This window comes from Lichenostomus cassidix, chromosome 17 (assembly GCF_008360975.1).
Source record: "Lichenostomus cassidix isolate B80296 chromosome 17, HeHo_3.0, whole genome shotgun sequence".
Classification (NCBI taxonomy): Eukaryota; Metazoa; Chordata; class Aves; order Passeriformes; family Meliphagidae; genus Lichenostomus; species Lichenostomus cassidix.
Genome location: NC_139497.1, coordinates 5,430,422 through 5,458,342, shown reverse-complemented (window position 1 = coordinate 5,458,342; position 27,921 = coordinate 5,430,422). Strand labels below are relative to the sequence as shown.

Below are 27,921 nucleotides of genomic sequence, written 5' to 3'. Positions count from 1 at the left end.
TCCTGGTTCCCCTGCGAACAAACGGCGGTCAGGAGCCAACCTGGAGAACTGAAACTGGGAACCACCCGACAGCCGCAGCACAAAGGGCCCGGCTGGGGCCACCCGCGGGGGTTTCTCCTCAGGAGTAGTGCCACCACGCCTCTCGTCCCCTCCCTTCGGCACGGACCCGCAGGCCCTGCGCCACGGCGGGCACTAACCCCTCAGCCTCTCTCCAGACTCTCCTTCCCCGGCGGGCGATGTTCGGTACCTCCGTGTCCGCAGCCTGCTCGCTCCTTCCCGCCAGCTCGCGGCACCTCGGCCGCGCGTCTCCCCTTAGGACAGGCGGGCGCGGCGGCACCACCTCAGGCGGGGGCGGGAACGGCGGGTGCCCCGGGGCCGTGTGGGCAAGGGCGGCTCCCGCCTCTTGTCCCGCTCCCGAGGGCCGCCCGCCGGCGACTCCTCCGGGCCGCCCCCGCGAGAGGGCGCTGGCGGCGACCCCGGGACCGCCGAGTTTGAAAAGTGCCGGTCCGGGCGGAGCAATGGCGGCAATGGCGACCCCGCAGGTGAGCGCTGAGGGCTCGGGGGTGGCAGCGGGGCGAGCCGCGCCTTGGGGGAGAGCGGTCTCTGTGCCCTTTGGGGTTCCCTGGGCCCTTTGGGGGCTCCTCCATCCATCCCCCGCCGGGGAAGCACCGCACCCCGCTCCGCCCTTCGGGGGTCCCTCACCGGGAAAGCATCGCTGCGCCCTTCGGAGATCCCTCCATTCATCCCCCCGCCGGGAAAGCAGGAGGCCCTGCGCCCTTTGGGGGTCCGTCCCTCCATCCATCCATCCCCCGCCGGGAAAGTCCAGTGCCCCGCTCCGCCGGAGCCCCGCAGAGGCAGCTGCTGTGAGGGGCTTCCCGCCGCTCCCCCTCCACCTGCATGGCTGCGCCCCAAGGAGCTGGGAGCGAGAGTGGGAAGCAGAGGGGATCCCCTAAAAATGTCCTTCTTCGCCCCAGGGAGATGGGATTCGGGCCAAGTTGGTGCCCGCGGAGGAAATCTCTCAGCGTGGAGTAGGTGTGGGAGGCGAGGCGGCTGCTGGGGCTGGCGCCGGGCCGGGAGGGCAGCCAGGCTCCGTGCTGGGAAAACATTCGTGTCTGGAACAAGCTCCCCAGAGAGGGGGAGATGTCCTGCTCCCTTCCCTTGAGACGAAAGTTTCAAGCCTTATCAGGGAAAGAAGGGACAGAGCTGTAGGCCGACACAAAGAGCGCTGGCCACCGCCCGAGCGGGTGCTTCCCATCCCGGTGCTTCCCGGGCTCGCTGCTTCCCACCCTCAGCCTGGGAGTTGGGAAGGCTCCAGGCACCACCACAAGTGCCTTTCGCCTGAGTTAGCGGTGGCTTTGTCTTGTAAGGCATGAATGTAGTTGGCAAGAGGCTCCCCGACGTGGGCCTCATCCCTACAGCACAAAGTTGCTGTGAAAGATGGGATTTGAGATGTCCTGGGAATGTGTGGGCTGCAGGGAGGATGACATCCTCATCACTGGCTTATTAAATCACGTAATAAATCAATTTCTGTGTTAGTGGTGAAAGTGTAAAAGGCCAGCTCTGCTCTGGGCTTTGTGCAGGTGGAACTCATTTCCAAGCTGGGCATAATTGATGGGATGGGATCTCCCTGGCTGCAATCCAGAGGATTAAGTGTAACTCTGATACTGCTGAAATTTTTGCTAGTTAGGAAGTAGTCTGGACACTTGGGTATGACACGAGCCTGGCAGAAACCCTGCGTGAGCTCTGGCAGCCCCACTACAAGAGCCAAAAGCAAGCCAATTTAAGCTAATTTGGATATTTCTCTGCAAGCTATAAATGCATTTCAGGATTGTGTTGGAGACTGACCTTCCCAGGGAACCCAAGAACAGCTGCAGCACAGGCTGTGGCAGTGTCCTGACATCCTGCCGAAATTCCTGAGCCAGAATGCAAAATGGATCAACCCAAATGTAAATTCAGCTTTCCCGTGCTTCTCAAAAATGGAGTATTTTGTCTTCCTGGTGCAAACAACTTCGATGTTACAACACTCTCTGATCCGCGGAGGGGAAGAAGGGGAAGTGAAACGTAGTTACATTCTACATATATTTAGAAATTTAGCATGTTGCATTAACTGATATTCAGATTATCTTTGGGCAGAGACTGATGTGGAGGAAAATTGACCTGAGAACTGCTCAGATTATACCTGTTCTCTGTATCAGTACCCATATCTTCATATTCAGCACCTTTTATTGGTAGTACTGTTGTACCACTGCTCATTCCTTCGTTCTGAGTGGATCCAGGGGGGGAATTGCTTATGCCCATTTGCATAGTTTGGATAGAAGATGAATCTATGTGCTTTTATTAGTTATTTAAGTAAGAACTCCTTTTAGTAACTGACTACAGACTGGATAAAGAGCTTTTTGATTTTCCAACTTGGGCTGGTAAAGGTTGCCTGTGACTCAGGAACTCCATGATTCAAGTTCTTCCTTACAAAACTTTGGATGTTTTTCAAAGCTCTGGCTTAGTTCCTGGCTTTACTAATTGGGCGAGAACTTCCTGGAATCAGGATGTTAATCTGAACCTTTTTGTTTTGTCACCAATCTGAACAACTCCTATTTTGGCTATTGTGGCCAAAACTTGGGTTTAGGCCAACTTTCAAAATAGATTTTTTTCCCTTTTTCTTTGTGCTATTGGACAGAAATTGTATCAAAAACTGATCAAGGATGTTTGGTTGAGTCTTTGATTAAATAATTGTTTCTGGAGGAGGCTTTGGATGCACAACACACTCTGGAAGTGTATAAATATACACGGGTAACATAAAGCCAGTGTGGTTTGTATTTTGGAAATGTGGTCAACCAGTGACAGAGTGTGAAAGCAAGTCGGGATTCCTGAGCCCTGTCTTTAGTCATTGATGTGCTCTCTGATGTTAAACCAGTTACTGTAGCTGTGCTTGACCATTTCTTTTGCATTTAAGCAAAGGGTGTGAGTCAATAACGTGTTATGAATGCACTCATTGCTTTGAAGAGAGCTCTTGCTTGGATCTGTTGAAGAGAGCTCTTGCTTGGATCTGTTCTGATGTTGGGTACCACCCTTAGGGATGCTTTGCAGCTCCTGTCTGAGTTGTGTTTGTTTGGGCAGTGAGATAAACCTCTGCTCTGACCAAGCTGGCAGAGTCTGTGACAGAGCAGCTCTGCACAGAGCTGTTGCTGAGCCATATATCACTAGGACAAGTAGTATTGGAAATTATGTAAAACAAAGCCCAGGACAAGTGTGGATGCTACTAAAGCAACTTAAAATAATCAGTGTTTTAAGTGGCCTTTAGAGAATAGAGATTGAGACACCAGTCTGCTCACCTTTTTCTACATAGCAGACAGTCAAACTTATTCTTTTGCTTATTCATTTGTAGAAGCAGCTGTAGGGTTTGCGTTTTTCTTCTTCAGGGACAACAGCTGAGAGTTAACACATGCTTGTGGCATTCCTAAAAGCTCTAACAGATTAACTGAGATGTGTCTTTGAACAGTCAGCATGAAGGCATAATCAGACAAAAATCTGTATCTACAACATCATACTGGTAAAACTTAATGTTGATCAGAACAAGAGCAAATATTGGCTGGGCTTTGATACTTGAAGAACAAAGATGTGTTGACATTAAATAACAAGTAGACATTTAAGATGAAGGTTTTTCTCCATTGTGGTTTAAAACCAAATTAAGGCATGTTAAGATCAATGTTGTTTTCTGTCCTCTGCAATTGAAAGGTAAGTTTGTCTTCTTGAAAAATTGGTGAAAAGATTGACTTTAGAATGTCTGAATGAAATGAAATTAAATGAAGGAGTGGAATCTTGTGAGGGTATTGGTGTGTCATAAAAATGGTTGGACTGTGTTCTCTCTGAAATCCTTTTGCCTGATGCTCTTGGTCTGCAGGGCAGCTCTCTCTTGCAGCTGGGCAATGGTGTGAACTTGATGGATCCAAGCTTCCAGCAGAAACTGGAGGGTGAGAAGGAGCTGCTTCGCCGGGCTATACAGAAAGAACTGAAGATTAAAGAGGGAGCAGAAAACCTGCGCAAAGCGACAACAGACAGAAAGAATCTTGTTCACATCGAGCACGTGCTGAAATCTTCCAACCGAAAACTGGAGCAGCTGCATTGGGAACTTCAGGAGCTCAATGCAAGAATTGTGATAACAGACAAAGAGGAGAGTACGACAGGTATCATGATTGACTGGAAAATTCTGTTAGAGTGCCTCAATCTTTATAATTTTTGAAATTTTATAATCTTCTATTGAGGGTTCTTGAGTAGGGGGAACTTCTTGGTATATAGCTGATGAAATTATCTGTGGTGTAAAAAGCTGAGAATGGGGCAATAAAGGTGAAAGAAAATGTAGGGAGAAAACCTGCTGAGAGTGGTGGATGTGGGCAATATTCAACAGTAGGTTGTAGGTGGGATTGAAGAGATTTGAATAGAGTTTCTGGGCAGTTGAACATCCAAATATTTTACAAGATGAATGAGTATAAAATTGGAAGAGTGCTTGTTAGGACAGGTTCACTGATAAATTAAGAAATATTTACAGATATGAGCTTGAGCTTTGTTTGAAAGTGTTTTTCAGTCAGTTTTGTAGACAATACCTTTTTGTGCTTTATTTTATAGCCTAACTTTCCTTTATAAAGTCACCCTTCTATAACCCAGTGAAATGAAATGAGACAAGATGACTAATGGTATTCATTGTGTTGTTTATGCAGATGGATCTGTGTCTCCAGATCCTTGTCTCTGGGAAAGAAACACAGACCCCATGGCAAGGAAGGTCGAAGCTTTGAAAAAGCAGCTGCATGTTGAAATGAAAGTGAAACAAGGAGCTGAGAACATGATCCAAATGTATTCAACATACAAGGTAAGCAGGAATAAAGAGCTGCTTGGGAACATGGATTACTGGATCAAAATTTGTATTTAAGGTCTGTACACAAATCTCTCTCTGATAATTGGTGTGGGAGAGAAATTAATTTGCAAAGCTTGCTTGCCTGAATCCTACCTCTGTACTTTGGGTCTCAACATAGTGACAACACATAGGGGTGGTATAAGAGGTACATTCAGTCACTGATGAGGAAAAAAAGCTAAGAAAGCATTGGTGTTGTAACTGAGTTGGTATGATGTTTTGATATCACTGAGTTGTTTAGCATAAAGCACAGCATGTGGTATCTCTTTTTGTGAGAAAAATTTTCAGAGGTTTACTGGATTCATATTCATCTCATTTTTTGAGTTTGGCATAATTGTATTTAAAAGTCAAAAGAAAATTTAAAACATTTCAAATCCAAGCTTATTATGAAGCTTAATTCAGTAAGACCAGCAGTGTGGAGAACTGTGATGTTTTTATTGGTTCAAAACCTCTGGTCACAGAACACCGTAAGCACGGTTAACCAGGGAACAGCAAGTCCCAGTGACTACAGGCTTTGGTATTAACTGGGCATGTCCTTGACCTGTCCTTTCCCTCTGCCAATGGAGATCGTGATCTCAGAGTTCTTGATCCTCAGTGGTGCCTCCTTTACACAACCACTTGTGTATTCCATTTCAGAGTCAGTTATGACCCTTCGTGCAAGTACCACCTCACCCTCATGTGAGCACATCATCAGCACCCATTTTTAATGATCATGGCTCTCTCTCTGCATGTGATTGCTTTTGGCAGGAGCGGAAGCTGCTGGCTACAGCTCAGCAGATGCTCCAGGACAGCAAGACAAAGATTGAAATAATCCGCATGCACATTGTGAAAGTATCTCAGTCAGCAGGAGGGATGGAAGATACAGTGGATCCAGCAGGTAACGTGCTTTAAGTAACTGATACAGCCCACAGCAGATGAAGACAGATCCACGGTACTTGACTGATTTTCATCCTTGCCATGTTTTACCTCCCAAATGGCCAGCGAGGATGGGAGCCACCATCAGCACTTCGGAGCTGCGGATTGAGGAGCTGAGGCATCACCTGCGCATTGAAGCTGCTGTAGCTGAGGGGGCAAAAAATGTGCTGAAGATCTTGGGGGGCAGTCGTGTACAGGATCGCAAGTTTTTGGCTGAGGTAAGCAGATATTGCTCAGGCCTTCTTGAGAGGGTGGCTTCATGCCCCCACATAAATGATTTAGCATGAGTGAGCAGAGTTAAACAAGTTACTAATTTAGGAATTTCCTGTTTCTCTGTGAAGACTGATTTGGATCACTTTCCCTTCCAGGGATAGCATTCCTTGCTTTAGTGAAATTTCTCAGGAACATCAGAAGTGACACTGATGGGGGTTCAAGCTCTGTGGGAAAATATTTCATCTTGTTCCTTTATTAGCAAGATGTTGTCTTGTTGGGCTTCTTCTAAGCTTACTCCAGTTCATAAAGGATTAATAGTACCTAGTCTGAGGCTCTACATGGAAAATTGCTGCTTGCTTTCTTTCTCCTTCACATTGGTAGGCTCAGGGTCGTTTGCAAGAGTCCTCTCAGAAGATTGATCTGTTGCGCTTGTCCCTGGAACGTCAGCTCAGTGAGCTTTCTCCTGATCACCCAAAAAGAGCACTCATCAAACAGGAACTAGTAAACACTTCCTCCCTGGGAGCCCGGCATGGCAGTATCCAACCCACTTCAGTCATCAAACCTACAGCCCTTACAGGTACAGGAATCCTGCATGACATGTTGTTGTGAGGAGGAGAGAGGGAAAAATTAATTCTATTTTTTTCATCGTTGTTCTATAGACACTGGATTTTCTAGGAGCTGGGCTTCTGTCTTCCAGGCCAGGCAGAGCTTTCTGAGCATATGCATTTGAAGTCTGTTAGTCTGGAGTGAATGTTTACTATTAACCAAGAAATCATGAATCTGAGAAATTTTTGGACCTCTTTGAGAGCAGGCTGAATGGGATCACTTTATCTTTACATAATGATATTCCTTAATCTCCTAAAATTCCTCAGGAACACTGGAAGTGAGACTGATGGGGTGTCAGGATCTATTGGAGAATGTTCCAGGACGTTCCCGAATGACTAGTTCTTCTCCCATCTGTGGCAGCCCAAGTGATTTGAGGTCCCTTTCCCGGACACGAGTTGGCCTGGGCATCCATGGCCGTGGTGTTGCAGGAAAATACCGGAATGAAGAGCCATGTAGTGAGTACAGGGTTTCCTGCTGACCTATCTGTGGCATATCTGGCGCAAGGGGGCTTTTGGGTTAGCCTGGTACCAGTGGTGTTATTAGAAACCTGATGTCTGCAAAACTAAGAGAGAGAATGAATTGCATTATGCCTGGTCCTCCTAGGACTCTCTTGGAAATTAGTTTGCATGTTCACCTTCAGTGTGAGAGATTTTCTTTGTTAAAATATTATAATCCACGTTTTCTCTCATCCAGATGAGGTCCTTGCTGTGCTCAAAGTGGACAATAAAGTGGTTGGCCAAACAAACTGGGGACCAGTTAACAACCAGGCATGGGACCAGAATTTTGTCATTGAGCTGGATCGGGTAAGTCTGCCCCAGATGCCTGTGCTGTTTGTTTTTCCATTTTGCCTTACCTGATTTGCTTGTTTAGCTGCCATTCCACTTGGCTCAACCCCGTATTGCTGCTGTCCCCATGTCCTATGATGTGCCAGTTATCTTGACCTTCCCCTGAAGGCAGAGTATCTCTGCCAGAGATTCAGCTTGAGCAGCATCTGTTGTCCTTCTCTCCTTATCTGAGCAGTTTTATTTCATCTTATCAGCAAAATGGGTCTCGGGGAATTCTAAATGGGGAGAGAAGACAGCAACCTCCAAGAGGGTCTGTAGCTGAGAAGATCTAAAAACATCAAAAGCAGAGAACAGAAGGACTAAAGAAGTTTTTTATGCATACTCTTTAGATTACTGATTTATTTTTTACAACAGCATGTGTGTGCCATTTCCCAAGCATGGAGCAATATGTAACTATTCTGCCTTTGTTTTCTCCCCCACCACTTACCCATGCCACCAGTCACGTGAGCTAGAAATTGCAATTTATTGGAGAGATTGGAGAGAACTCTGTGCAGTGAAGTTTTTACGTTTGGATGATTTTCTTGATAATGAACGTCACGGGATGTGCCTCTCGCTGGAACCCCAAGGAATGCTTTTTGCAGAGGTATAAATATAAGCTTTGTTTCTATTTCAGAGAATTCTGTCTGTTTAGGGTGCCTGACCTGAAAGCAGTTGTTCAACCCAGAATACAAGGAATGGAAGGAGCAATTTTCTAGAAGACTAGAACGACACCTGAAACCCTCTTGCATCAATAGTCCATATAAGAATAAGGAACAACATGGTATAATAGATGTGCATGTGCCATAGCCTGGAGTGACTCTTCAGCTGCTCCACTGTAATTATGTGTGTGTGCGCTGTGAAATCCGTTCATTTTTATTTGCTTTCATTATGAGTCATCAGTGGCACTTTAATTAAACATATGGCTTAATGGTCAGGATTGAATCACAGAGACTGTAGAATCAGAGATCCAAACTCCCTCTGGCTATGCTTATTTTATCATCTTTCTGAGGCTAATAATAGTTTGAAGTACCATCAATGTAGAGATCATCTCAATAATTCCTTAAAAGCCACAGTATTTTCTCCGTTGTGTTGTGATGAAAGTTCCTGTGGTTATCATTCCAAAGTAGAATTTGTACCAAAATTTGCCTCCTTTCCCTGCCTTCTTGTTTTTTGTGGTTGGTTTGTGGCAGTTGGTTTTGGGTTTTTTTTTGTTTTTTACTTCTGTGCCACAAACTACTGTGTCTATTGTTCCATAAATGGGTGTGTTCTTTATGTATGGCTTTTCAAATTAGATTAATTTTTTTGGGGATACAAATTGGTCTTAATTCTAGGGGGTTTCTGAATTTTAGGTAGCAGATAATTCTAGCCTCTAAACCCACAACTGAAGTAGCAGCTGATTAGAGGGTGAATCTGGAATAAGAGAGTCTGGAGTCTATGGGAGTGACTCCAAACTTACCAAACAGATAGGAATGAAGAATTTGATGAGAGAACAGACATGTGAAAATTTGGGTTTTCAATTTAAGTGAAGAATCCTGACAGATCCCTTTTGCTTCTTTGACAGGTGATGTTCTGTAATCCTGTCATTGAGAGGAAGCCAAAACTGCAGCGACAGAAGCGTATTTTCCCCAAACAGAAAGGTGAGGTGCTGGAGAAGTGACTGTCCAGGGTGAGGGTGGGGGTTTGCACAAGCAGGTTCTCCTGTCCCACTCAATCTGAGAGATGTTAAAACTCTTGCTAATTACTGTCTAAGTGAAAGTTTGTTCCGTCACACAAAGTGCAGGCAGTCTGGCTGCAGCACCATCTGTAATGTGGTCTTGTCATGGTGCTGTTACTCAGAATTAACATTGCTAGGAGGATTTAATTGCTAGTTATTTAACAGACTTCTTAGCTCTGGGGCCTCCAGCCTAAGAAGGGTATAGACCTCTTGGAGCAAGGAGGGCCACCAAGATGCACAGAGGGCTGCAGCCCCTCAGCTCTGAAGACAGGCTGAGAGAATTGGGGCTATTCAGCTCAGAGAAGGCTCTGGGAAAACCTTGGAGCTCCTCCTAGTGCCTTAAAGAGGCTCCAAGAAAGCTGGAGAGGGACTTTGGACAAGGGTCTGGAGTGACTGGACACAGGGGGAATGACTTCCTACTGACAGGGCAGGGTTAGGTGGAATATTGCTAAGAAATTTTTCCCTGTGAGGGTGGTGAGGCCCTGGCACAGGTTGCCCAGAGAATCTGTGGCTGCCCCATCCCTGGAAGTGTACAAGGTCAGGTTGGACAGGGCTTGGAACAACCTGGGATAATTATATGTGTATCCCTGCCAGTGGCAGGGGATTGGAATTAGATAGTTTTTAAGGTCCCTTCCAACCCAAGCCATTCTGTGATTCTGTGATAAGATCCAAACTGTACAAATTTAACCAGCAATGCTGTTACTTATAAACTGATATTGGAAGGTGTTTTGGAAAACTCTGAATTACAGAGCACAGTAGCATGAATAGGCTGCTGACTATCTATCAAGTCTCTAGGGATGGCATCTCTGATTTCTGGACTGGAATAGCTTGCATACTTTCTTATTTCTCTGCAAATTCTTTCTTGTCAAACTGAATAAGGTAAAACTTTACATACTGAGATTTTTATATTTATACTCTTCAGGAAGTAGTAAAAATAATGAAAATATCCCAAATGTTTTACTATTTTTAACACATTTTCAGAAATTTCTTGTTAACAGGCTGCATAATTAAAATGTAGTGTTGAAACAGAAGAAAACCTGACTAGAAATAAAGTAAATTTTTAATGTTCTATTCAATTTCAACTTGAGGATTGTTATGATATTATATGGAGCTGAACTTAGGTGAAATAGTAGATCTGTTTCATCATGATTATTAATCTTTATTCCCTTGAAGAAAAGCCCGTTCTGCCAAGGGTGAGTTACCCATTTGGGGTAACCCATAGGTGTTTGGGTGAAAACTATAGTTTAATACTATATGAGACTGTAATGTGTGTGTTATAATCTCACTGGTGTTTTGACTCTGACTCCTCCAGGGAAGGAATTCCTTCGGGCTCCTCAAATGAACATGAATGTTGCTGCTTGGGGTCGCCTGATGATGAGTTTCCTCCCTCCCTGTAGTTCCATCAGCACTCTGAGTCCTCCACTTCATGATCCCAATCACACAGACTTTCCTCCAGTTTCCCCACAAAGTCATGGTGATTCAGTGTCCAAATTGAGTGGGTAAGTGATGTTCTGAGTGTTGCTGGAAGGGGTGTAGGGGAGATCTTAAAATTCTATTGCACCTTACAGAGGTGGAGGAAGACACTGGTGAGAAAAATGTATCTGTCTAAAAAAAAGATATACAGTTTCTGTGCTCTAAAGAAAAGAAAATTTCATTCATTAAATGTCTTCACCAGTACAGTAACTGATCTATGCAAGGTCACCATGTGATTGTTGTGATAGAAACATACCCTGCTTTCATGAGTAATGTAGCACTCAGAAGGGACATAGCTGAGATTTTCAATGTGCTATAGAAAAAAATTCCCCCCAAAATAAGTTCTTTAAAATGAATTAGTTGTTCTCTAAAGAGATTATTCTCACTGATGCACAAGAGCTAGGAAAGAAAAACAAATTGACGTAGGTATTGTGTTGCTATTAAAATCAAGATTTCCTTTAAATTCTTGGTCATAAGGACTTATTTCTACCCACCTGTGTTTCAGTAATTTATAGCATCAGAGAGCCAGTGTTGGAATGTGAGTCTAGCCAACTTTTAGTTCATTGAGGAGAGAATATATCTTGTTGGTATTTCACAGACTTTTGTTGTGAATCAGGGAGTCCTGTTGTCCAGTGATTTGGACTGAACTAATACAACAGAGGTGATGCAAAGGTGTCTGTGTACGATGCTGTGTCCTAAGGCAAAGTCTCCTTCAATACTCTCTTATAAATGCAGTGACTTCCCTGTGGCTAAGCTTACATTTGCTGATGAAGCACCACCCAAGCCTCCACGCCTTTTTCTGATGGCCAACTCCAAGGAATCAACGCCATCTCCTGCAGATTCTCCGGTAACCATCTGGGCTGATGGGGAGAGTTGTCTTTGTTGGTTGGTGTTCTTTCAAGGCTCTGTTCTTATTTGTTTATTATTGAAGAAATTCAGTATACTTTAGACAGGTGCCTCATTAGCTGGCTGATCTCCAGGGCTTCAGAATCCAGTGAGCCATTTTTTCATGGAGTCTTCACAAAGACTTGCACCTCAATTTCTTCTTTGGTTTGGGTTTTTTTTGCCTCTTTTTCTTTACATTATAACTGGCTTTTCTTAGAGAAGCAAAATGGGAGGTGGGTCAGCATTGGGAGTTCAGGGCAAGAGTACAGAACAGACTGCACAGAGAAAGCAGGAAAGGAAGGGTCAGCAGGCTTTTAGGAGCAGGTGAAATTCTTTGTCGTTAAAGAAATTGGGTAAAACCAAGAGCAGCTCTACTCTTCTGACAGGAAGGAACAGGAAAACTGCTTTGAGTAGTAAAATGACCTGTTCTACCACATCTTACTCTTTCTCAGTTGGCTTTTGTGATGGAGGAAACTGCATTCTTTGATCATTGTGACTCTTTTGACATGAGATGCCATTTTCTAGGAAGGAAATGTTCTATCCTAGACTTTTAGAGTGTTTATTTTAAAAGGTTTGACCCTATAAAAATTATTGTGCACAGGCATAGTTTTGTGTGCCCATAGATAATTTGTTTTCATGCTACTTCCCTCCAAGCAGAGGCAATGACCAACTGCAAGAACTTATCTTTGGTTATGCTGGCTCCTGACAGAGGAGAAAAGTTGGATGTGGGTGTTCAGGTTAGACTTGGTGATTCTGAGGATGATTCACTGTATTTTTCTTTCTCTTCCTAGTGCCTGAAGAGGCTGCATGTTGAAGAGAAGTCTTGCAGCTCTCCTGTAACAGGATTTCCAATCCCAGCATCTCCAAGGTAACTATGGACAGCATGGGGTTGTCTCAGGTCACGAGATTAAAAAATCACTGGGCTGAAATTTTTGAGCATGAAGTCTAAAATTCTGCTCGAGGTGTGCTTTGGTTTCTCAGCAGCAAGTTCTTAATGCTGAGTGTGGACAATACAATGAAAAATCTGCTCTGAACTTCACTTGTCTACATGTCTGCCATGCTTTATCTGCTCATTAACCCCAATACTGAGCCTATTGATAGACTGTGCACTGCAGTGTAAGAGGTGATTTAATAGAATGTAAAGTCACTTCACTGTCTTCAAGTGCTTCCTTGTGTTTGAAGTGTTATAGTGAAGTATATTTAGATGTGTCTGTGTTCTAAGTAATACATTCCAGAACTGCTTTTGGCATCCCTCACACTCTTCTATTTCTATTGATTTGCAATACATTGTCTTTCATGACAATGGGAGGCATAAAACAGGAGGTTGATTATAGTCTATGGCACTTATACAGACACATTTTGTATGTAACAGGGATACACAGCAGTACATATACCCAAGACCAGTTTACTATTGTTGAACAAAGACTAACTGAAAAACCAGAAATAGCAAAATCATGAAGAGATACTCACTCCTCATTTCACTTACTGGAGTAGTATGGAGTGTCTGTTGCCTTTTAAAAATGATCCTTAGGCTGTAAGCATTTAGGGTGTAGGTTGTTGTGTTTTTTAAAAAAAAATTACGAGCAATTCTGTAGCCTGAGTTTCCTTGATAACAGCTTATGGCTGACATTGTATTTTATAGCATCTTTTTATTCTACTGTTTTTTTCCAACAACATATTGTCTGTTGTCTCAGTGTGTTTTATTTCCAGTTTCTGCTTGAGAACTTCTATTCTTCTTATGTCCTTGTCCTCCTAGCACTGTAGACATGTTCATGTCTGATTACCACAATTGCTGCTGAGCCTGCTGAAAGGAGAGTAGGTGAAATTGAGTTTTACCACCCCAAGGATGGGAGTAGAGAGGAACTAATCCTGTTATGTAAAGTAACAGAGAGAACAAGCCTGGAAGAGTCAGAATTGTTGCTCCTGTTGCCAGTACTAATGGAAGTCAGACTGCTGTCACTGGTAACACTTTCCTTACATTAGGGTTGCTTTCTTTCTGTGGCAGAACAGCAGCACAAGCTTTAGTTGTCAGGATTAGGTGCAGAGTGGTTGGCACAGCTGTTTGCTCTCCTTTTTACTATGCAGTGCTTCTTCCCTTGACACAAACACACACTCCTTTATTATCTGCTCATGCATCTCTTGGATATTGTCTCTTCTCTGTTTTTTCTGCAGGAAAAGGACAGTTCAGCTCGAGGATTTTCACTGCATAGCTATGCTGGGCCGTGGCCACTTTGGGAAGGTAGGTAGGGAAGTACCCAGTGGAGGAGGGCAGTGGTTGTGAAGATGGGGCTCTGCCTGGGGGTCTGAATAGAAACATTGCAGTACAGGAGAGATCTGTTGCAGTGCAGACACAGAGCATACCCAGCTGATAACTGTTGTTAACAGTCAAAACTCCTGAAGATTTGTGTCAATGGGAGTTAAAGTAATCTGATAAGGAAATACGATATTTGTTTGAAGTACAGCTTTTCTGCTGTTTTTCAGGTACTGCTGGCCCAATACAAGGCAACTGGGAAGCTGTATGCTATCAAAGCCTTGAAGAAAAAAGACATTATTAGGAGAGATGAAATTGATAGGTGAGCTTTCTTTAGAGATGGTACCACTGCCAGAGGCTACATTAACACAACTGTAATCAAATGTTAGTAGGTATGATGTGTACTGGTCCTGGTAGTCTTAAGGTTAAATGTTATCTTAAGACTTGGATAACTAAAATCAGAAATAAGGAAAATTAAAATTGTGTCTAACTTTTGTAAGAATGATGCCTTAAGAATGCTCTAAAACTCAAGGTTTGGAAGTATATAAGATAAATATTGTGTTAGCCCTCACCTTTTATTTCTCTGACTTAGGATGTAAAGATTTTCTTCTTCATCCTCTCTTTCTCAAAACAGGCTTTTTTGCCAAGTCTGTTTAAAGCTGATGTTTTTGTTCTTTGAATCCTGGCAGCTTGAACTGTGAGAAGAGAATATTTGAGGTGGTCAATTCTTCTGATCATCCATTCCTTGTGAACATGTTTGCGTGTTTCCAGACCCCTCATCATGCCTGTTTTGTGATGGAATACACTCCAGGTGGGGATCTCATGATGCGCATACATGAAGATGTCTTTCCAGAGCATATGGCACAGTGAGTTAGAATTAGTCTTGTCTCCAGGCACTATAAATTTTTAACTTGAATCTCACGTATTTCCTGATAACTATTTCTGTCTTTTAGGTTTTATACAGCCTGTGTAGTCTTGGGGCTCCAGTTCTTGCATGAGAAGAAAATTGTTTATAGGTAATGCAGCAGAGATTCAAGTGTAAGACAGTTCAGCAACTTGAAAGTTGATTTTTCCTGGAGTTGTGTCTGGAGCTCACTCTCTTGCTGGTGTTTCTAATCTTTCTGCCTGTCTTTATTTTCCCTGTCGCTATCAGCATGTTCATCGTGCTCACAGTAGAGAAAGTCACCTAGAAGCTATTCATCTGGCATGTTGCAGGTGATTAATCCTCTGTGACATGTCAATACATTCTGGGGGCCACCTGTAAGTCACTGCTTTCTTTTTCACTGGGGTAGTCAGGTAATTTGTCATGCTGTTGTGGGAGCTCTTTTCCAGATGAATAAGCCCCACCCAGCTCAAAGCTGCTTTGTGTGCCTTTTGTTTAAGGGAAAATATCAATAAATTAAGGGGCATTTTCTAAATAATGCATGATTTAAACCAAATGTAGACTTTATTTATATTTTATTCTCTTTATTAACATCTGCCTTCTTCCTCTTGCAAAAAAACGTGTTGGATGGCAATCCTCAATCTTCATCCACTGTTTTCTTTCATCTCCTTTGCCTGCAGGGACCTGAAATTGGATAATCTCCTTTTAGATGCTGAAGGATTTGTGAAGATAGCGGATTTTGGATTGTGTAAAGAAGGTGAGTGACTGGAGAAGCTGAAGTTGAGCCATCAGGATCAGTTTAGGATATGGGCTTTAGTATGTGTTTGTGTGTAACATGTACTAATCCCCATTTTAACAATTAAAAAAAGCCAAACAACAAAAAATTCCTCACGTATCTGGCCGTGATGAATTCGGGAAGAGTACCTTGTCCTTTACTTTTCAGGAGACTTATGAAGGCATTTAAAATGTGCTTGCTTGTTCAAAGGAACCAGAATATAAGATACTATAAAACATGTCCATGAGTAAATGAGCAATAGAACCTGCAGGAAGTTCCCTTGGTTTTGCTGTTTATTTAAGCATTATCTGTTATTTGGAGTTGTTGGGGGCCTCAGGTTTCACACGTCTCACTGGCCATTTCACAAGCATTGATGCCAAGCCTCGCCCAGGTAACAACACCAGGTGACAAACTACAGCTTTCAGGAGGTGAGGCTGCATGAGATCCATTCAGTAATGTTTGCCAGATTTTACCAAAGTGTCCTTTTCCTACAGGAATAGGTTTTGGAGACCGGACAAACACATTTTGTGGCACCCCTGAGTTTTTGGCCCCAGAAGTGCTGACGGACATCTCGTACACGCGGGCAGTGGACTGGTGGGGCCTGGGTGTACTCATTTATGAGATGCTTGTTGGTGAGGTAAGACCACTTTCCCTCAGGGGATCTCACTTAACCAGGCTTCAGGACGAGACCACCCGAGGTAAAATTTTGCTAAATGTAGTGAACTATTTATTAGTACTTCAGTTACATTTTTCTCATGCATAGTACTTGCCAAACAGTAATTAGTCCATACAACTCCCTGCTATTCTCATGCCTATTCAATAATGAAGAATGGATGCTATGTGGATTAAATAATAGAATGTCCCAATTGCAGTCACCATTCCCTGGAGATGACGAGGAAGAAGTCTTTGACAGCATTGTCAATGATGAAGTCCGGTATCCACGATTCCTTTCAACTGAAGCACTTTCCATAATCCGTAAGGTAAAGGGCTTGATGGGTCTCTGAGAGCTTGAGGAATTTGCATTTACTGTATGAGTGGATCCAGAGGGACTTGATTAGGACTGGATAGCATTTGTGTTTGTAATCTGGAGCTGCCTACACAGGCTAAGGAAATGTTTAAAATTTGCACATATTTTCCCCTCCTTCTCTTTACATAAATGCAGTTCTTCTGTGTAAGGATGACTAAGCAGGCTGCTTACTGTTCTGCAGAGTCTGGCATGGAGAAGTGTTGATTCAAGGGCAGAGATGTCAGAGCTGCTCAGTGGAGATGGCTGGATTCAGTTTTTGAATATGACCCCATAGTCATAGGTGCACAATTAAGCTGAGATGCTCTATTCAGTTTATGGCAGGTATTTTACTGCTGCTGGCAAGTTGTTTACAAGGAATTAGGTCTGAGCTATTCCTGGCAGATGATGACCTTGGTGCAAAGTGAGAATGAGAAAACACCGAGGGATCAGTCCACCTCCTTTCTTTTGTTTTTCTCTCTAGAACATTATTTCTGTCCATCCTTGTTCCCATTGTTTAATTTTGAACTGATATTTCTGCAGCTGCTTCGGAAATGTCCAGAGCGTAGACTGGGAGCAGGGGAAAAAGATGCAGAAGAGATTAAAATTCAGCCCTTTTTTAAGGTAGGAACTTGCTTTATCCCTCTCCCCTATTTCTTGTGTTTGAGCTGAGAGTGATTTGCTCTCTGTTGGTATTGAGACATATTTGCCTTTGTTATCAGGGAGATACTAGTGATAGTTTCTGCTGCACCTCATTGCTCCATTCAGGAATATGTGTTTAAAGTCTTGCTTGAAATGACATCCCCCAAGTCTGTTTTCTGGGGTCTTTATGCTTCCAGAGCCAGTTTGTTATTTCTGATTGTACATATTTCTATGTACCAATATACCTAACTTTAGAGATATGAGCAAATAGTCCTTTTAAAATCAAACTGCAGCATCAAAGATGTTGTCTAGTGATAGCAGTGATTGTCAGTCAGTCTATTTGATCACCTGCATTTGCAGGATACACATGAATCTTAAGAGAAATGGAGGTTGAATTGCTTTGTGTCAGGGGTATGTGTCTGTTCCAGGCAAAGGTGTTGCCATTCCTCCTCATCATTGCTCATCTGCCAAAAGTTTTTAGCCTTATAACCCTTGTCTGGCTTTGCACTGGAGCAAGAAAAGAACTTGGATGTCAGGAGAAATTGCTGGGATCCACAGATCCACGTGGCCACAGCTGAGCTGTAGTTTTGTCCCTTGTACATACAGTTGTAGCTGTAAAATACACTGCATGGAATCTCTGCACTACCTCCTGTGCTGTTTGTTTTGGGCCTTTTTTCAGTTCTCTCTTTTTTTTTTTTTTAATTGGTAAAAATAAGACATGTTGCAAATGATCTGAAAGGGAGGCTGCAATTCTCCCTCCAACTTTCACATTTCATAAATAATCTTTGTGTCAATCCCGCCTGTTTCCTTCCTTCTCTTACAGGGAATTGATTGGGATGCCTTGTTTGCCAGGAGGCTGAAGCCCCCCTTTGTGCCCACGTTAAGAGACCCGACTGACATCAGCAACTTTGATGAAGAGTTCACTTCTCAGAAGCCAATCCTTACTCCTCCTGAGGAGGTTGCTCTCCTAACCCGTAAGGAGCAGACTGTCTTCAAGGACTTTGACTTTGTTTCCAGACACCTTTTAGATGTCTGATTCTTGTGCTACAAAAACATGAAGAGATTGTTACCATCTTGAGAGGGCACAGAGAAGACTTTGCAGGGCCAATGGAAAAGCCAAGAGGATTCATAGTACAGGTAGTGCTGATGGCTCCAGGATGAAGTGCCCTGCAGGCTGAGTTAACCTGTTGTGAGTTTTCCAGCCTCATTTGTAGGAGGGATACTGGATGTCAGTTATCTTTAAGGAAATTATCTTTAAGTGTTTGACTGGATGTATCTTCTGCTGTCATTGAATATAGATGAAATTCGGAATTTAAGCTGGACTTGATGAAATCAAATCATCTCTGCAATCCAAGTTACTCTTTGCAAAAAGCCTAAGTAAGTAGTGTGACTTTTTAAAGTTGTAGCATAGCAGGGGAATGGCTACTTCTCACTGATTTTCTAGAGATGCAACATCCCCTCCTTGTAATGATTTTATGCCATTTCCCACTAATAAAAATGTGTATGCCAGACAAGAATGGATTTTAACACTAGAAACACAATGATGTTTAATAATGATCCAAGTGATTTATCGGAAGGAAAATGAGTCTTTATATTTAAGCAGCAAATCTTAGCTATTGTTTTTAATGATATCAAACCTCACAACTTTGCACATGTTTTTTCTTTTTTGAAAATAAAGATACCTTTCCATATAATAAATATTCAGCTTTCCATCTCCTTTGTGTCAGCTGAATGTTTCAGATCAGGGCTAATGCAAATCTGCTCAACAGGCAGGATTTTAGTTTTCTCAGTAAATGCCAATAGTAATATTTTCTCTTTCCTCCTTCTCACTCAGGTTGTCTGTGTACATACTGCTTGGTGTCATCAGCTGTCAGATACCAATGACTGCAGTCAGGTTATCTCTCCACAGATTTTATCAGTTGTGTATGTCCTGTATAATTTTTTTTGGGACAGCTAAGTAATGACTCGGTTAATATTGGAAAATCAGTGAATTAAAGGTGATTTCATTGCCTTGTAATCTATCTTGCAATTATACTTGATAGGATACTTTTTCATCTCTTAAATTAATAATGTTAGCTTGTTGGGTGAAAAGGGAAGGGTTTTTAGAGATAAGGCATCTGATGCAAAAAGGGACAAAATCGTTGCTCTTTCAGTTTGTCTTCACTAGACGAAGACAGGAGTGTGACTAAGGCAGCTGTGCTGTAGCTGGAGACAAGGATCTTGGGAATTGTTAACCAAGGCTGGTGCCAGTGCTTCAGGATTCAGCAAGGTAAGAGCCCTGTTTGTGCAAACCAGGGATATTTCACACTCAGCCTAGATTTCCTATTTTGAGAACCAAGTATAGTTGATTATAGTATAGATTTCTGAAAATCCCCATGTACAAAGATCCTTGCAACCTTCCACTCACCCCAGCAGTGCTCTGCTCCGTGTAGAGCAGGATACACATTTTGCTCACTCCTCACTCTTGTTTGAGTGGTAGCAGTTGTTGTTGGCCCCTGTGGTGTTTCTGTGGCATTAGTTCAAGGCCACTGTGAAGTGGGAAGTAGCACAGTGGGTTGTTAGCACATGTGAAACCTAGAACTTGGGTTCAAAGAAAGAGGCATAAAGAATTTTCAAAAATGCATACTTAATATTTTATTTTATAATTTATGATTGAGTAAATAAAATGGTAAATTAACATCCAAGTGCATTTTAAAAAAATACCAAACAGAGCAAAACTGCTTTGAGCCGTTGCACCTGCTGACAAACTTTCACTTAACTGATACCTAAAGAACCAGGAATTGCAATATGACAAATGATCTACACTTTAGCAGGTACCACAGCAACACAAGCAAACTGCAGAATCCGTTCTGAATGGTATAGCAGTGTTACAAAAGTAATTCTTAGCATTCTGATATCCCTCTGGTAGAGCTTATACCCTGAACAAACCAGACTGGGCACAGGTTACAAACTCTGGAGCTGGTCAAAAAAGGGATGTTTTGCTGTTTTTAAACTGCTTTTGGACTGCTGTTCTGTGTTAATGACTGCACTGTCTTTTCATGAGTGTTCATTAACTTTAAACCCTGAGTGCTTCTGAGCTGGTGTTAATTCCTGAGCCAAGACAATTAAGGCACAAAATAATTTTAACTAACATTTTGTTGTTTTGTTTTTGTTTTAACAGAAAAGGGTCAGGACTAAAATTCACACCACAGCCTTTTTTCGTTTTAAAGCTAAGATTGGCAATCCCAAACTTCCTTTTAGTTTCCCCTGGAAGTCTGAAGTATGACATTTTATTTCAGTGGAAAACAATGGAAATTGTTTCAGTGGAAATTGCTGCTGTCCTGAAAGCTGTCAGCATCTCTCATCTCAGTGAATCAACCAGGACCTGGCAGCTTTCCTCTTGCATTGAAGTTGTATTCTTTTATAAAACATCACTAGTAAGTTGAGGTAGTAGTACTTTTACCAACAGCGTTACTTGAGTTAGGCTTGAGGTACTCACCTCTGCTACTGCTTTTCTCTCCAATGCTATGGCAAAGGCCTGAGCATGTTATCTGCAGAAATAACTCAGTAGCCAAGGATTACTTTTCTGTCCAAAGAAAAGTAACGGTATCATTCTTCACTTATTTGATTCAAAATAGTGAATTATTAGCAGCATCATCAACTTAAAAAGCTGTGAGGAAGCTGCTCTGGGCATCACAAAGTACAGGCTAATTATCTCATAAGATTAATTGGGTGTTTTACAGCTCTTTTTTATGCACAATTACAGTATTAAGCCTCTAGTATTTGTGGAAGGCATTAAGTTGAGGCATGTGGACAAAGTGAAATTGTTTTTGACTCTCTAAATATTTACATAAATATTTCTCTTATGTGCCTGATGCTACTGACAAAAGGCACTGCAGTTCTCACAGTCAGAACACACACTATGCTGAAAAAAGGCCACAGGAATTACACTGATCCTGGCTGGTTTTATTTGTAATTGCTGCTGTTCCCTAGCAGCAAAAGGAGAGGGAGACCTTGGAGAAAAGAACATGAATGTTCACACTAATCTTGCATTTCTTCTGGAGAGATCTGGATGCACTTAAGAAAAAGAAATAAATTTAGAGAGATTCTTTGCTCAGGCTAGAAATCAGCTCTAGTGGCTTTGGCCTTCCCAGGCAAGAACTGGATTCTCGCCTTTAACAGTGTTATTTATATATAAAAATATCCCTGATTATCCCTCAAATGTAATTTGCAGATGAACAAGTTGTGGAGCAGGTTGCATAGTCCGCGATGTATTAAAGTTCAGTGCAAGGAAACAGCAGCCATCGCATTACCAAAGCTTTACCCAGCAGCCTGCAGGTGTGTTGGCACACTGGGACTATACAGGCTCACTGTTCCTGTGAAAATAGATTTTCTCCCATGCAGTGAGGTGGCGTGAACAGAAGAATCTCCAGAGGTTGAGGATTATTCCTTGATCAAAGGGGTTTTCCAGCTCAGAGTGCCGCAGGTAGGAGATGCGATGGTGTGACATGAACTCCCAGGTCGTGGTGTTGCACGAGATCAGGTACAGTTGGGAAACAAGCAGCAGCAGGACCACAATGGTGAATATGAGTATCAGAAGGAAGGACACAAGGAGGAAAATGTTGTGCTGCAGCCACTCCCAGGATTTTTCAAAGTAGAGGCCTGACCTTTCAATTCAAACAGAAATGAATCTGTAGTTAAAAAAGCAGAACTAGTTTAATAAACTAAGCAAACCAGATGACACATTGAAGATTTAATCGTTACTAATGAGCTGCTGATAATCTTCTACTATAGAGTTAATATATTATGAAGTCCTGGGAGACTGCACCATAGGGATTGGAATCCAAGAAGTTTAGAAGATGCTGGTTCTCCTGACAGCTGAGAGACACAATCGCCATGGGTTAACGCCTAGAATTCTAGATCTCTTCTCTCCATCTTCTTGTCTGCCCCTCTTTTTCTTCCGAATTCTCTTTTCCTGGAAATTCTGGGTACCATAGCATTTCATAAGTTTTTTCTCGGTTGGGCTTAGTTTATGCTGGTAAAAGGCTACATTAACCCTAAGTCATGCTATGAGAAGTGGTTTTATGTTGCATTATATGTTGTACGTCATTCTTTACCAAAGATGGTTGCATTTTGAGCATTTCCTTTTGGTATTTTTGCTAGTAAGCTCTAGTGTGATTTTCACCTCTTGACTGTATCTGGTGGGGATTTGACCTTTTCGCTAAGAGAGAGCAATAGAACCTTGAGTTAAACCCCTGGATCAGAGTGTCCAGGGCTTAACAGGTGCCTCCATTTCCAATTGCACATGTTTTAAGCTGTGGCACCAATGGTGATGAGCTGCTGTGGCCCAGTGCCCAGCTGCCATCAGGGGCCTGGGTCGGGCTGGAAAGATCTAAAGGGCCTGGAGCTCCAGGCACAGTGGGGCTGGAAAGGGCCTGCAAGGGCAAACGTGGCAAGGCCCCAGCCTCGCTGCTTCCATACCTTTCTGATCTGGACCCACCACAGGGGTGAGTACCTTGGCCTCAGCCACAAGGTGCTGTGTGGGCTGGTTTTGGGTTTCAGAAAGCTGTCAAGCCTACTGCTGCAGTGATACTGGCACTGGAAAGGGCTTTTCACGGGAATGCTTTCAATGCATTCTAAATGCATTGAGAAGTTGCAGCCGTGTTGGAGTTTTCAGCAATTAAATATATAAACAGAGATTGTGTTACAGTGATTTAAAGTAACTGAATAGTGAAGCCTAAATTAGTTTGGGGGAGACCTTGATATGAAAGAGAGTGAAAATTGAAAGTCAGTCCAGCCACTGCTATTTTTCTAAGCCAGGCTAAGGAGCACCTCATGTTTTGGGAATCACGGAGGTCCAAATGCCACCTCCCAGCCTTACCAAGCAACGTGGCCTCCCCACAGCAGAACCACAAGCTGCACACTCAAGTAGACTATGAAGAGGGGGTGATTCCTTTCTCCTATGCAGTTTGTAAGCCAGGGGCAGTGATGGTCATAACGCCGCACGCAGTGCTGGCACAGCTGGCAGTGCTTGGCTCTCATGGGTTGCTGCAAAACATAATCAGAAAAAGAAAAAACTTACTGGGTTTCATGGCTGTCCCAGTCCTGTTTAGTAGAAGAGAACATCATGCAAATCTTGTCTCCACAATAAAACACTCCCTTGTGAGACATGCACATGAACATTGCTAAGACAAATCAACGGGATTGTGATTCTCCTGGTCAAGAACCGTAGGGATGGGATTCAAAGTAAGTGACTCTCCCACACTCCTCCTATCTACAGATTTCCTTTAATATCTACCTATTGTAAGGAAGTCCAGTGTGCCATGGAGGGAGACAGAGCCAATCAGTGTAGTCAGGAAAGCATGAGCAGAGTATTGAGGTGAAAAACTAGGACAACTGCTATCAGATAGAGAGGGCAGGGATGGGATGTTTTTGCATATACAGAGAAGTACCTCTATGTAAGTACAAGACACTTGCACAGAAAACAGCTCAATTACCAGGCACAGAGAAGGTGAAAGACCTGGCTGAGGAAAGTAGTGCTTCCTAGGATTTGTCCCCTGCAGCATATAAATGCTTTGCCAGCTTTTCATCTTGCACTAAGCTCATTCCTTCTGGTAGATACTCTTCAGGAATTCATGGAAGCTGGTGTAATGCTTAATTTCATTAAACTGATAAGGATCACTCTGAAAACAAGGCTTTCTAGGCTTTAGGCAAACTGTTTTAAGAGCTAATTTAATTGCTGTAATTTCTCCTTCATGCTGTCTTTTACCATTATGGCCAATGTTTTCTTGATTTAAGGCCTCCAAACAAGTTCACAAAAGTGAACAGTTCCCACGTCAGACTCAGCTACCTTTCTGACTATTAAGGTATTTTCAAAATAACTTCTTTGATAGTACTGCAAGGTCTAGCTGACATGGCAGTAAGGATGTAGAACATAATTTTCTCATGGCAAAAAAAGATTGTTTCTACAAGCCAGCAGAGACTTTTTTCAACCTTGAAAAACTGGCCTATGTGCCAGTGTCCATTACTACCACATGTGTAGCTACACAATCTGCCTCCTATGAGCAGCAAAGACAGACCCGAAGAACACCAACAACAGCAGCTGAAGAACAATATAAGCTTTCAAATCACTCATCCCATCCTCTTCCAGTGTGTTCTAGATGCCCACCTTCACCAAGCAGTAACCACAGCGCCGCAGCTTAATGGCACCTGGAATCTGAGGGATAACCACACCTTGTCCTTTATCCTCACCTTCCTACAAAAAAGAAAGGGAGGGACTGAGAAGAGCTCCTGGGCTGCTGTCTTGGCATGACAGCTGCCTTGCTGCACCCTTTGACTTAACAGTTACACAGTACTTGTTATCTCTGTCATTAGGAAGGTTAAACAAAATAATTCTTTAGAATTCCTACAGAAGCTGCAGACAGTTATGGTACAGTGAGACACAATGGGCTGCTGTAACCATCCAAAGAATGTTTGCACTGAGGCAGAAATAACTGTTGACAAGATACACTCTGGCAGAAAAACAATGTTGGACTTCACTTTTAAACACAGTACCAATGTCTTTTTAGTATGAGCAGTGCTACTTAGTCATGCACAGGCAACACTGACATTACTGATGGATGACTAAGATTGATAATGCTTTTGTCCTACACAGTCTGTAAGGCAGCTAACCTCGAGCAGACTATCAGTTACTGAAACTTTGCATCTCCATTTACTTCATTGTAACTTGTTTGTGGACAAGTCCACTTCGAGGGCAACAAATCCACAAACAGTTCAATAAAAAGAGCTACAGAGAGCACTTGTCTGCCAAGCCTGCCCTCCAAATTGTTGGGTTTTTTTTGGTTTTTTTTTTTTTTTGCAATTGTACCACTTAGCAGTGGTTAACATAAAATAGATCATGTATACATTCCACAGGGCACCACAGCCTCTGATTTAGGAGAGGACTTGGGCTCAAATGGCACAGTCACGAACAAGGGCAGTGTGGTGTGAAAGGCACATTTAAAGCCTGTTACAAAATACAAATGTGACAGTCTCTCCTCATCTCAAACGGTCTATTCATGTGTCCTTCATGCCAGCACAACAGAAACTGTTTCAGATTGTTCTTATCTACCATAATGGAAAAACTAGAAAAACCTATACACTTTATAGCCTCACCACTGTGTTCCATTAATGAAGGGATTTACCTTCACTTCTTCTTCAGGCTTAACAAAACCCGGATCCATGAGAGACACCTTGAAGTACAGCAGGACCGAGCACAAAACCAGCAACACGAAGATCAGCGGCTGAAGCAGCTCCCCGCGCTCCTCTTGCTTTTGCAAATCTGTAAGGTATCCAAAAAAGACAGAGAGCAGCAGCTCCTTGTAAAGCGTCCGAGGTTTTTCTCTCTGGCCTTAGCAAAGAGGTCCCGAATCTACGAGGAGAAAACGGGGAGAGACCAGGCGGAGAGAGGGCGCGGGGCGAGAAGGGAGAGGCGGAGAAGGGACTCTCCAACCCTGTCCTGCCCTCGGGACCCCCTCGGGCTGCGGCCGGGCGCAGATCGCCGTGTCCCGCAGGAGCCGCACGGCCTGGCCGCGATCACATCCTCGGCCCGCCATCCCCGATCTCGGCCCGCCATCCCCGATCTCGGCCCGCCATCCCCGTTCTCGGCCTGCCCCCGGGGGCGGAGCGGCCCGGCCGGTCCCGCCTCACCCGTGCGGTGCAGGAGAAGCCCGAGCGTCACGGCCGCACTGAGGGCTGGCTGTGCCGCCCGCACCCAGCGCCCGCCGGAGCCCATGGCCCGCCGGCTCCACCAGCCCGCGAGGCTCCACCGGCTCCGGGGCTCCGCCGGCCCGGAAGGGCTCCGGGCAGCGCCCCGAGGCGGGGCCAGGGCGGCCCGGCCCTGCGGGGGAGGCTCGGCTGGGACGTGGGACTTGCTCTCCTCCCCATGCCGCGTTCCGCCGCCTCGGGCTCCGCACCCATCGTCACCCGGGGTCACCTGCCCCCTTCGTCCCCCACACCGCCCGGCTGTGTTGAGCCCTGTGTTGAGCCCTGTGTCGAGCCGGCGCCTTTTCCCGAGGAAGGTGTTTTCCCTGAGCCCTTCCCGTTTATCTTGCCTGCCCTGATCCCGGGCTCTGGCTGGGGCTGCCGGGCTGTGCCAGCCCGTGTGGGGAACTGTTCCGAACCTCCGTTACACCGGGGCAGACACTGCTGGGTGTACAGAGCCGTGGAAGGGGCTGGCATTGATAGGTCGGGCAGCAGTCAAAGGCTCCTCGAGGTGGTTCCTGAGGTGTTGCACTGCGTTAGCTGCTCTCGCCATCGTGGTTCTTCCACGGTTTGCAACCCCCGGGAAGAAGCGCAGAGGCTGTGCCTGGCTGGAAGCAGCTAAACAAACAGCCCTATAAACCAAACAGAGCCTGGAGGATGTGTGACATAACTTGAGAAGGGATTTGATCTGGTTGGGATGTCTGCAGTGAAGAGCCTCCTGGCTGAGCCGTGGTCATTGAACTCTCCCGAGGGCTGCTGAGGGAAGCAGGTGTGTATGGACTCTTCTCAGCTGGAAAAGACACCTAAAAGCAGTTGAATTGCACCTGAGATGCGTTTTTGTCTTTTGCTAACAATAAAAAAAAAAAAAAAAAGCCAAGGTGACTATAATATGTATATATTTACACTCTGAGTGTCTGTCTAAGGGAGATGAATCTCATCACAGATCTGTAAAAGTTCCAAAATCAGTGCTTTCTCTTTAAACTCCTTTCAGTTTTAACATAGATGTACCTTGCTGCTTTTGTTACCTTATTTCCAAAAAAAATTTCGGAAAGAAATACCGTATTTTTTATAAATTTACCCTCCATCACCTGACAAGTAGTTGATTCCTTGGTATTGTTTGTGCACAAATTGATTATTTTAGTCCCTTCACATGAGCTAGTGGCCACCTGCTGATGCCACGAAAGGACCTGGTTGTGTGGGTCACTTAAATGGTTTACATGAGACAGCTGGGTTGAAATGTTAATAAAAATTGCAGACTAAATTTCCAGCAATCGTTCAAACCCTTTTGTTTAAATTCTAGGTAAATGCAAAATCTACAGCTCTCTGACCTCAGATGCCTCAAGCTGTTCTGGTGCTCAGAAAAAGGTGGGTAGTTATCTTTCCTTCTTCACAGAGAGGTGTAAATTTTAAAGTTTAATGAAAGCAATTTGAGTAGTAATAATATTATCCATTTGAAAGTAGAAACATTTTTATGTTCTACGTGATCTGTCCTAAGGAATGTATTCTTAGTCTCTTTGTGAATAAAATAATTTGGTGTATGTTACTCTTTTTATCTTCTCCTTCAGCTTTGAAACCTGTCTTCCAGAGATCAGAACTGACCTCTGTCTCAAGGGTTTCAGCCTCAGTGACTGGTTGAAATTAGGCTCAGTTCCAGAAGGTCTCTACTAGCAAGTTTCTGAGGGGAGAACCTTGGTTCTCATGGTATTCCAGCTAGGAATCCCATGCTGCAGGAAGGCTAAGGTATCTCTCTGTATGCTTACAACATGGCATGCTTTCAGAGGCAGTTTTGCACTCCTCCCATCCTGTTCACCTCGAGTCTGATCCTTCACAGACTCCACAGTGACCACTGAATTAACTGGCACTGAGCCCTTCCAGGACCAGCGATTTCAGAATGAAGTCCCATTGGCCTTAAAGCAGATTGAGTGCTTTAAGCCAGAGGCTTTTTCTGAAGCGCTCAGCTCCTGCCCCCTTATAAAGTCCAGGCTCTGGAGTGTGAGCTGCAGATACATTACAGCTTTCCAAGCAATCTGGACACTCAAATATTGTCCTGATTTTTTTTTCTCCTCTCACACAATTTCCTAACAATGCTCTCTTCCTCTACGGCTCTCTTCTG

At 43.8% G+C, this 27,921-nt stretch overlaps 2 protein-coding genes across 4 annotated transcripts; one reads left to right on the top strand and one right to left on the bottom strand.

Annotated features, from left to right (window-relative positions):
• The first annotated feature begins 100 nt into the window (after positions 1-100).
• Positions 101-18,785, top strand: PKN3 (protein kinase N3). The gene is made up of 22 exons (XM_085077090.1): positions 101-542; positions 3,899-4,181; positions 4,713-4,861; positions 5,651-5,780; positions 5,885-6,036; positions 6,413-6,608; positions 6,904-7,092; positions 7,331-7,440; positions 7,922-8,065; positions 9,023-9,098; positions 10,488-10,674; positions 11,384-11,495; positions 12,325-12,401; positions 13,706-13,772; positions 14,015-14,106; positions 14,474-14,650; positions 14,738-14,800; positions 15,348-15,424; positions 15,937-16,079; positions 16,315-16,422; positions 16,989-17,069; positions 17,911-18,785. Exons 1-22 carry the CDS (start codon positions 237-239, stop codon positions 18,121-18,123), a joined length of 3,132 nt encoding a protein of 1,043 aa, XP_084933216.1. The 5' UTR covers positions 101-236; the 3' UTR covers positions 18,124-18,785.
• A 911-nt stretch (positions 18,786-19,696) lies between these two features.
• ZDHHC12 (zDHHC palmitoyltransferase 12) lies at positions 19,697-26,583 on the bottom strand. Of its 3 annotated transcripts, none has more exons than XM_085077093.1 (5): positions 26,021-26,583; positions 25,250-25,386; positions 24,235-24,321; positions 22,948-23,114; positions 19,697-21,733 (listed from the first exon to the last, which is right to left on the bottom strand). In XM_085077093.1, the coding sequence occupies exons 1-5, from the start codon at positions 26,022-26,024 to the stop codon at positions 21,424-21,426; spliced, it is 705 nt and encodes a 234-aa protein (XP_084933219.1). In that variant the 5' UTR covers positions 26,025-26,583; the 3' UTR covers positions 19,697-21,423. The 3 variants fall into 3 exon arrangements, with proteins under 3 accessions (XP_084933219.1, XP_084933218.1, XP_084933220.1); XM_085077092.1 differs by lacking the exon at positions 26,021-26,583 and adding an exon at positions 25,755-25,931; XM_085077094.1 differs by lacking the exons at positions 24,235-24,321; positions 26,021-26,583 and adding an exon at positions 25,755-25,938.
• Positions 26,584-27,921: the final 1,338 nt, after the last annotated feature.

Excerpts from the sequence above, each read along its gene's own strand:
- ZDHHC12 (XM_085077092.1), bottom strand. The coding sequence starts at position 25,839 with ATGGGCTCCGGCGGGCGCTGGGTGCGGGCGGCACAGCCAGCCCTCAGT. Across the intron at positions 25,387-25,754 it reads GCTTCTCCTGCACCGCACGG|ATTTGCAAAAGCAAGAGGAG; the intron begins GTGAGGCGGGAC and ends GATACCTTACAG. Across the intron at positions 23,115-24,234 it reads GTGGTTACTGCTTGGTGAAG|CAACCCATGAGAGCCAAGCA; the intron begins GTGGGCATCTAG and ends TATGTTTTGCAG.
- PKN3 (XM_085077090.1), top strand. The coding sequence starts at position 237 with ATGTTCGGTACCTCCGTGTCCGCAGCCTGCTCGCTCCTTCCCGCCAGC. Across the intron at positions 4,182-4,712 it reads CAAAGAGGAGAGTACGACAG|ATGGATCTGTGTCTCCAGAT; the intron begins GTATCATGATTG and ends TTGTTTATGCAG. Across the intron at positions 4,862-5,650 it reads AAATGTATTCAACATACAAG|GAGCGGAAGCTGCTGGCTAC; the intron begins GTAAGCAGGAAT and ends TGCTTTTGGCAG.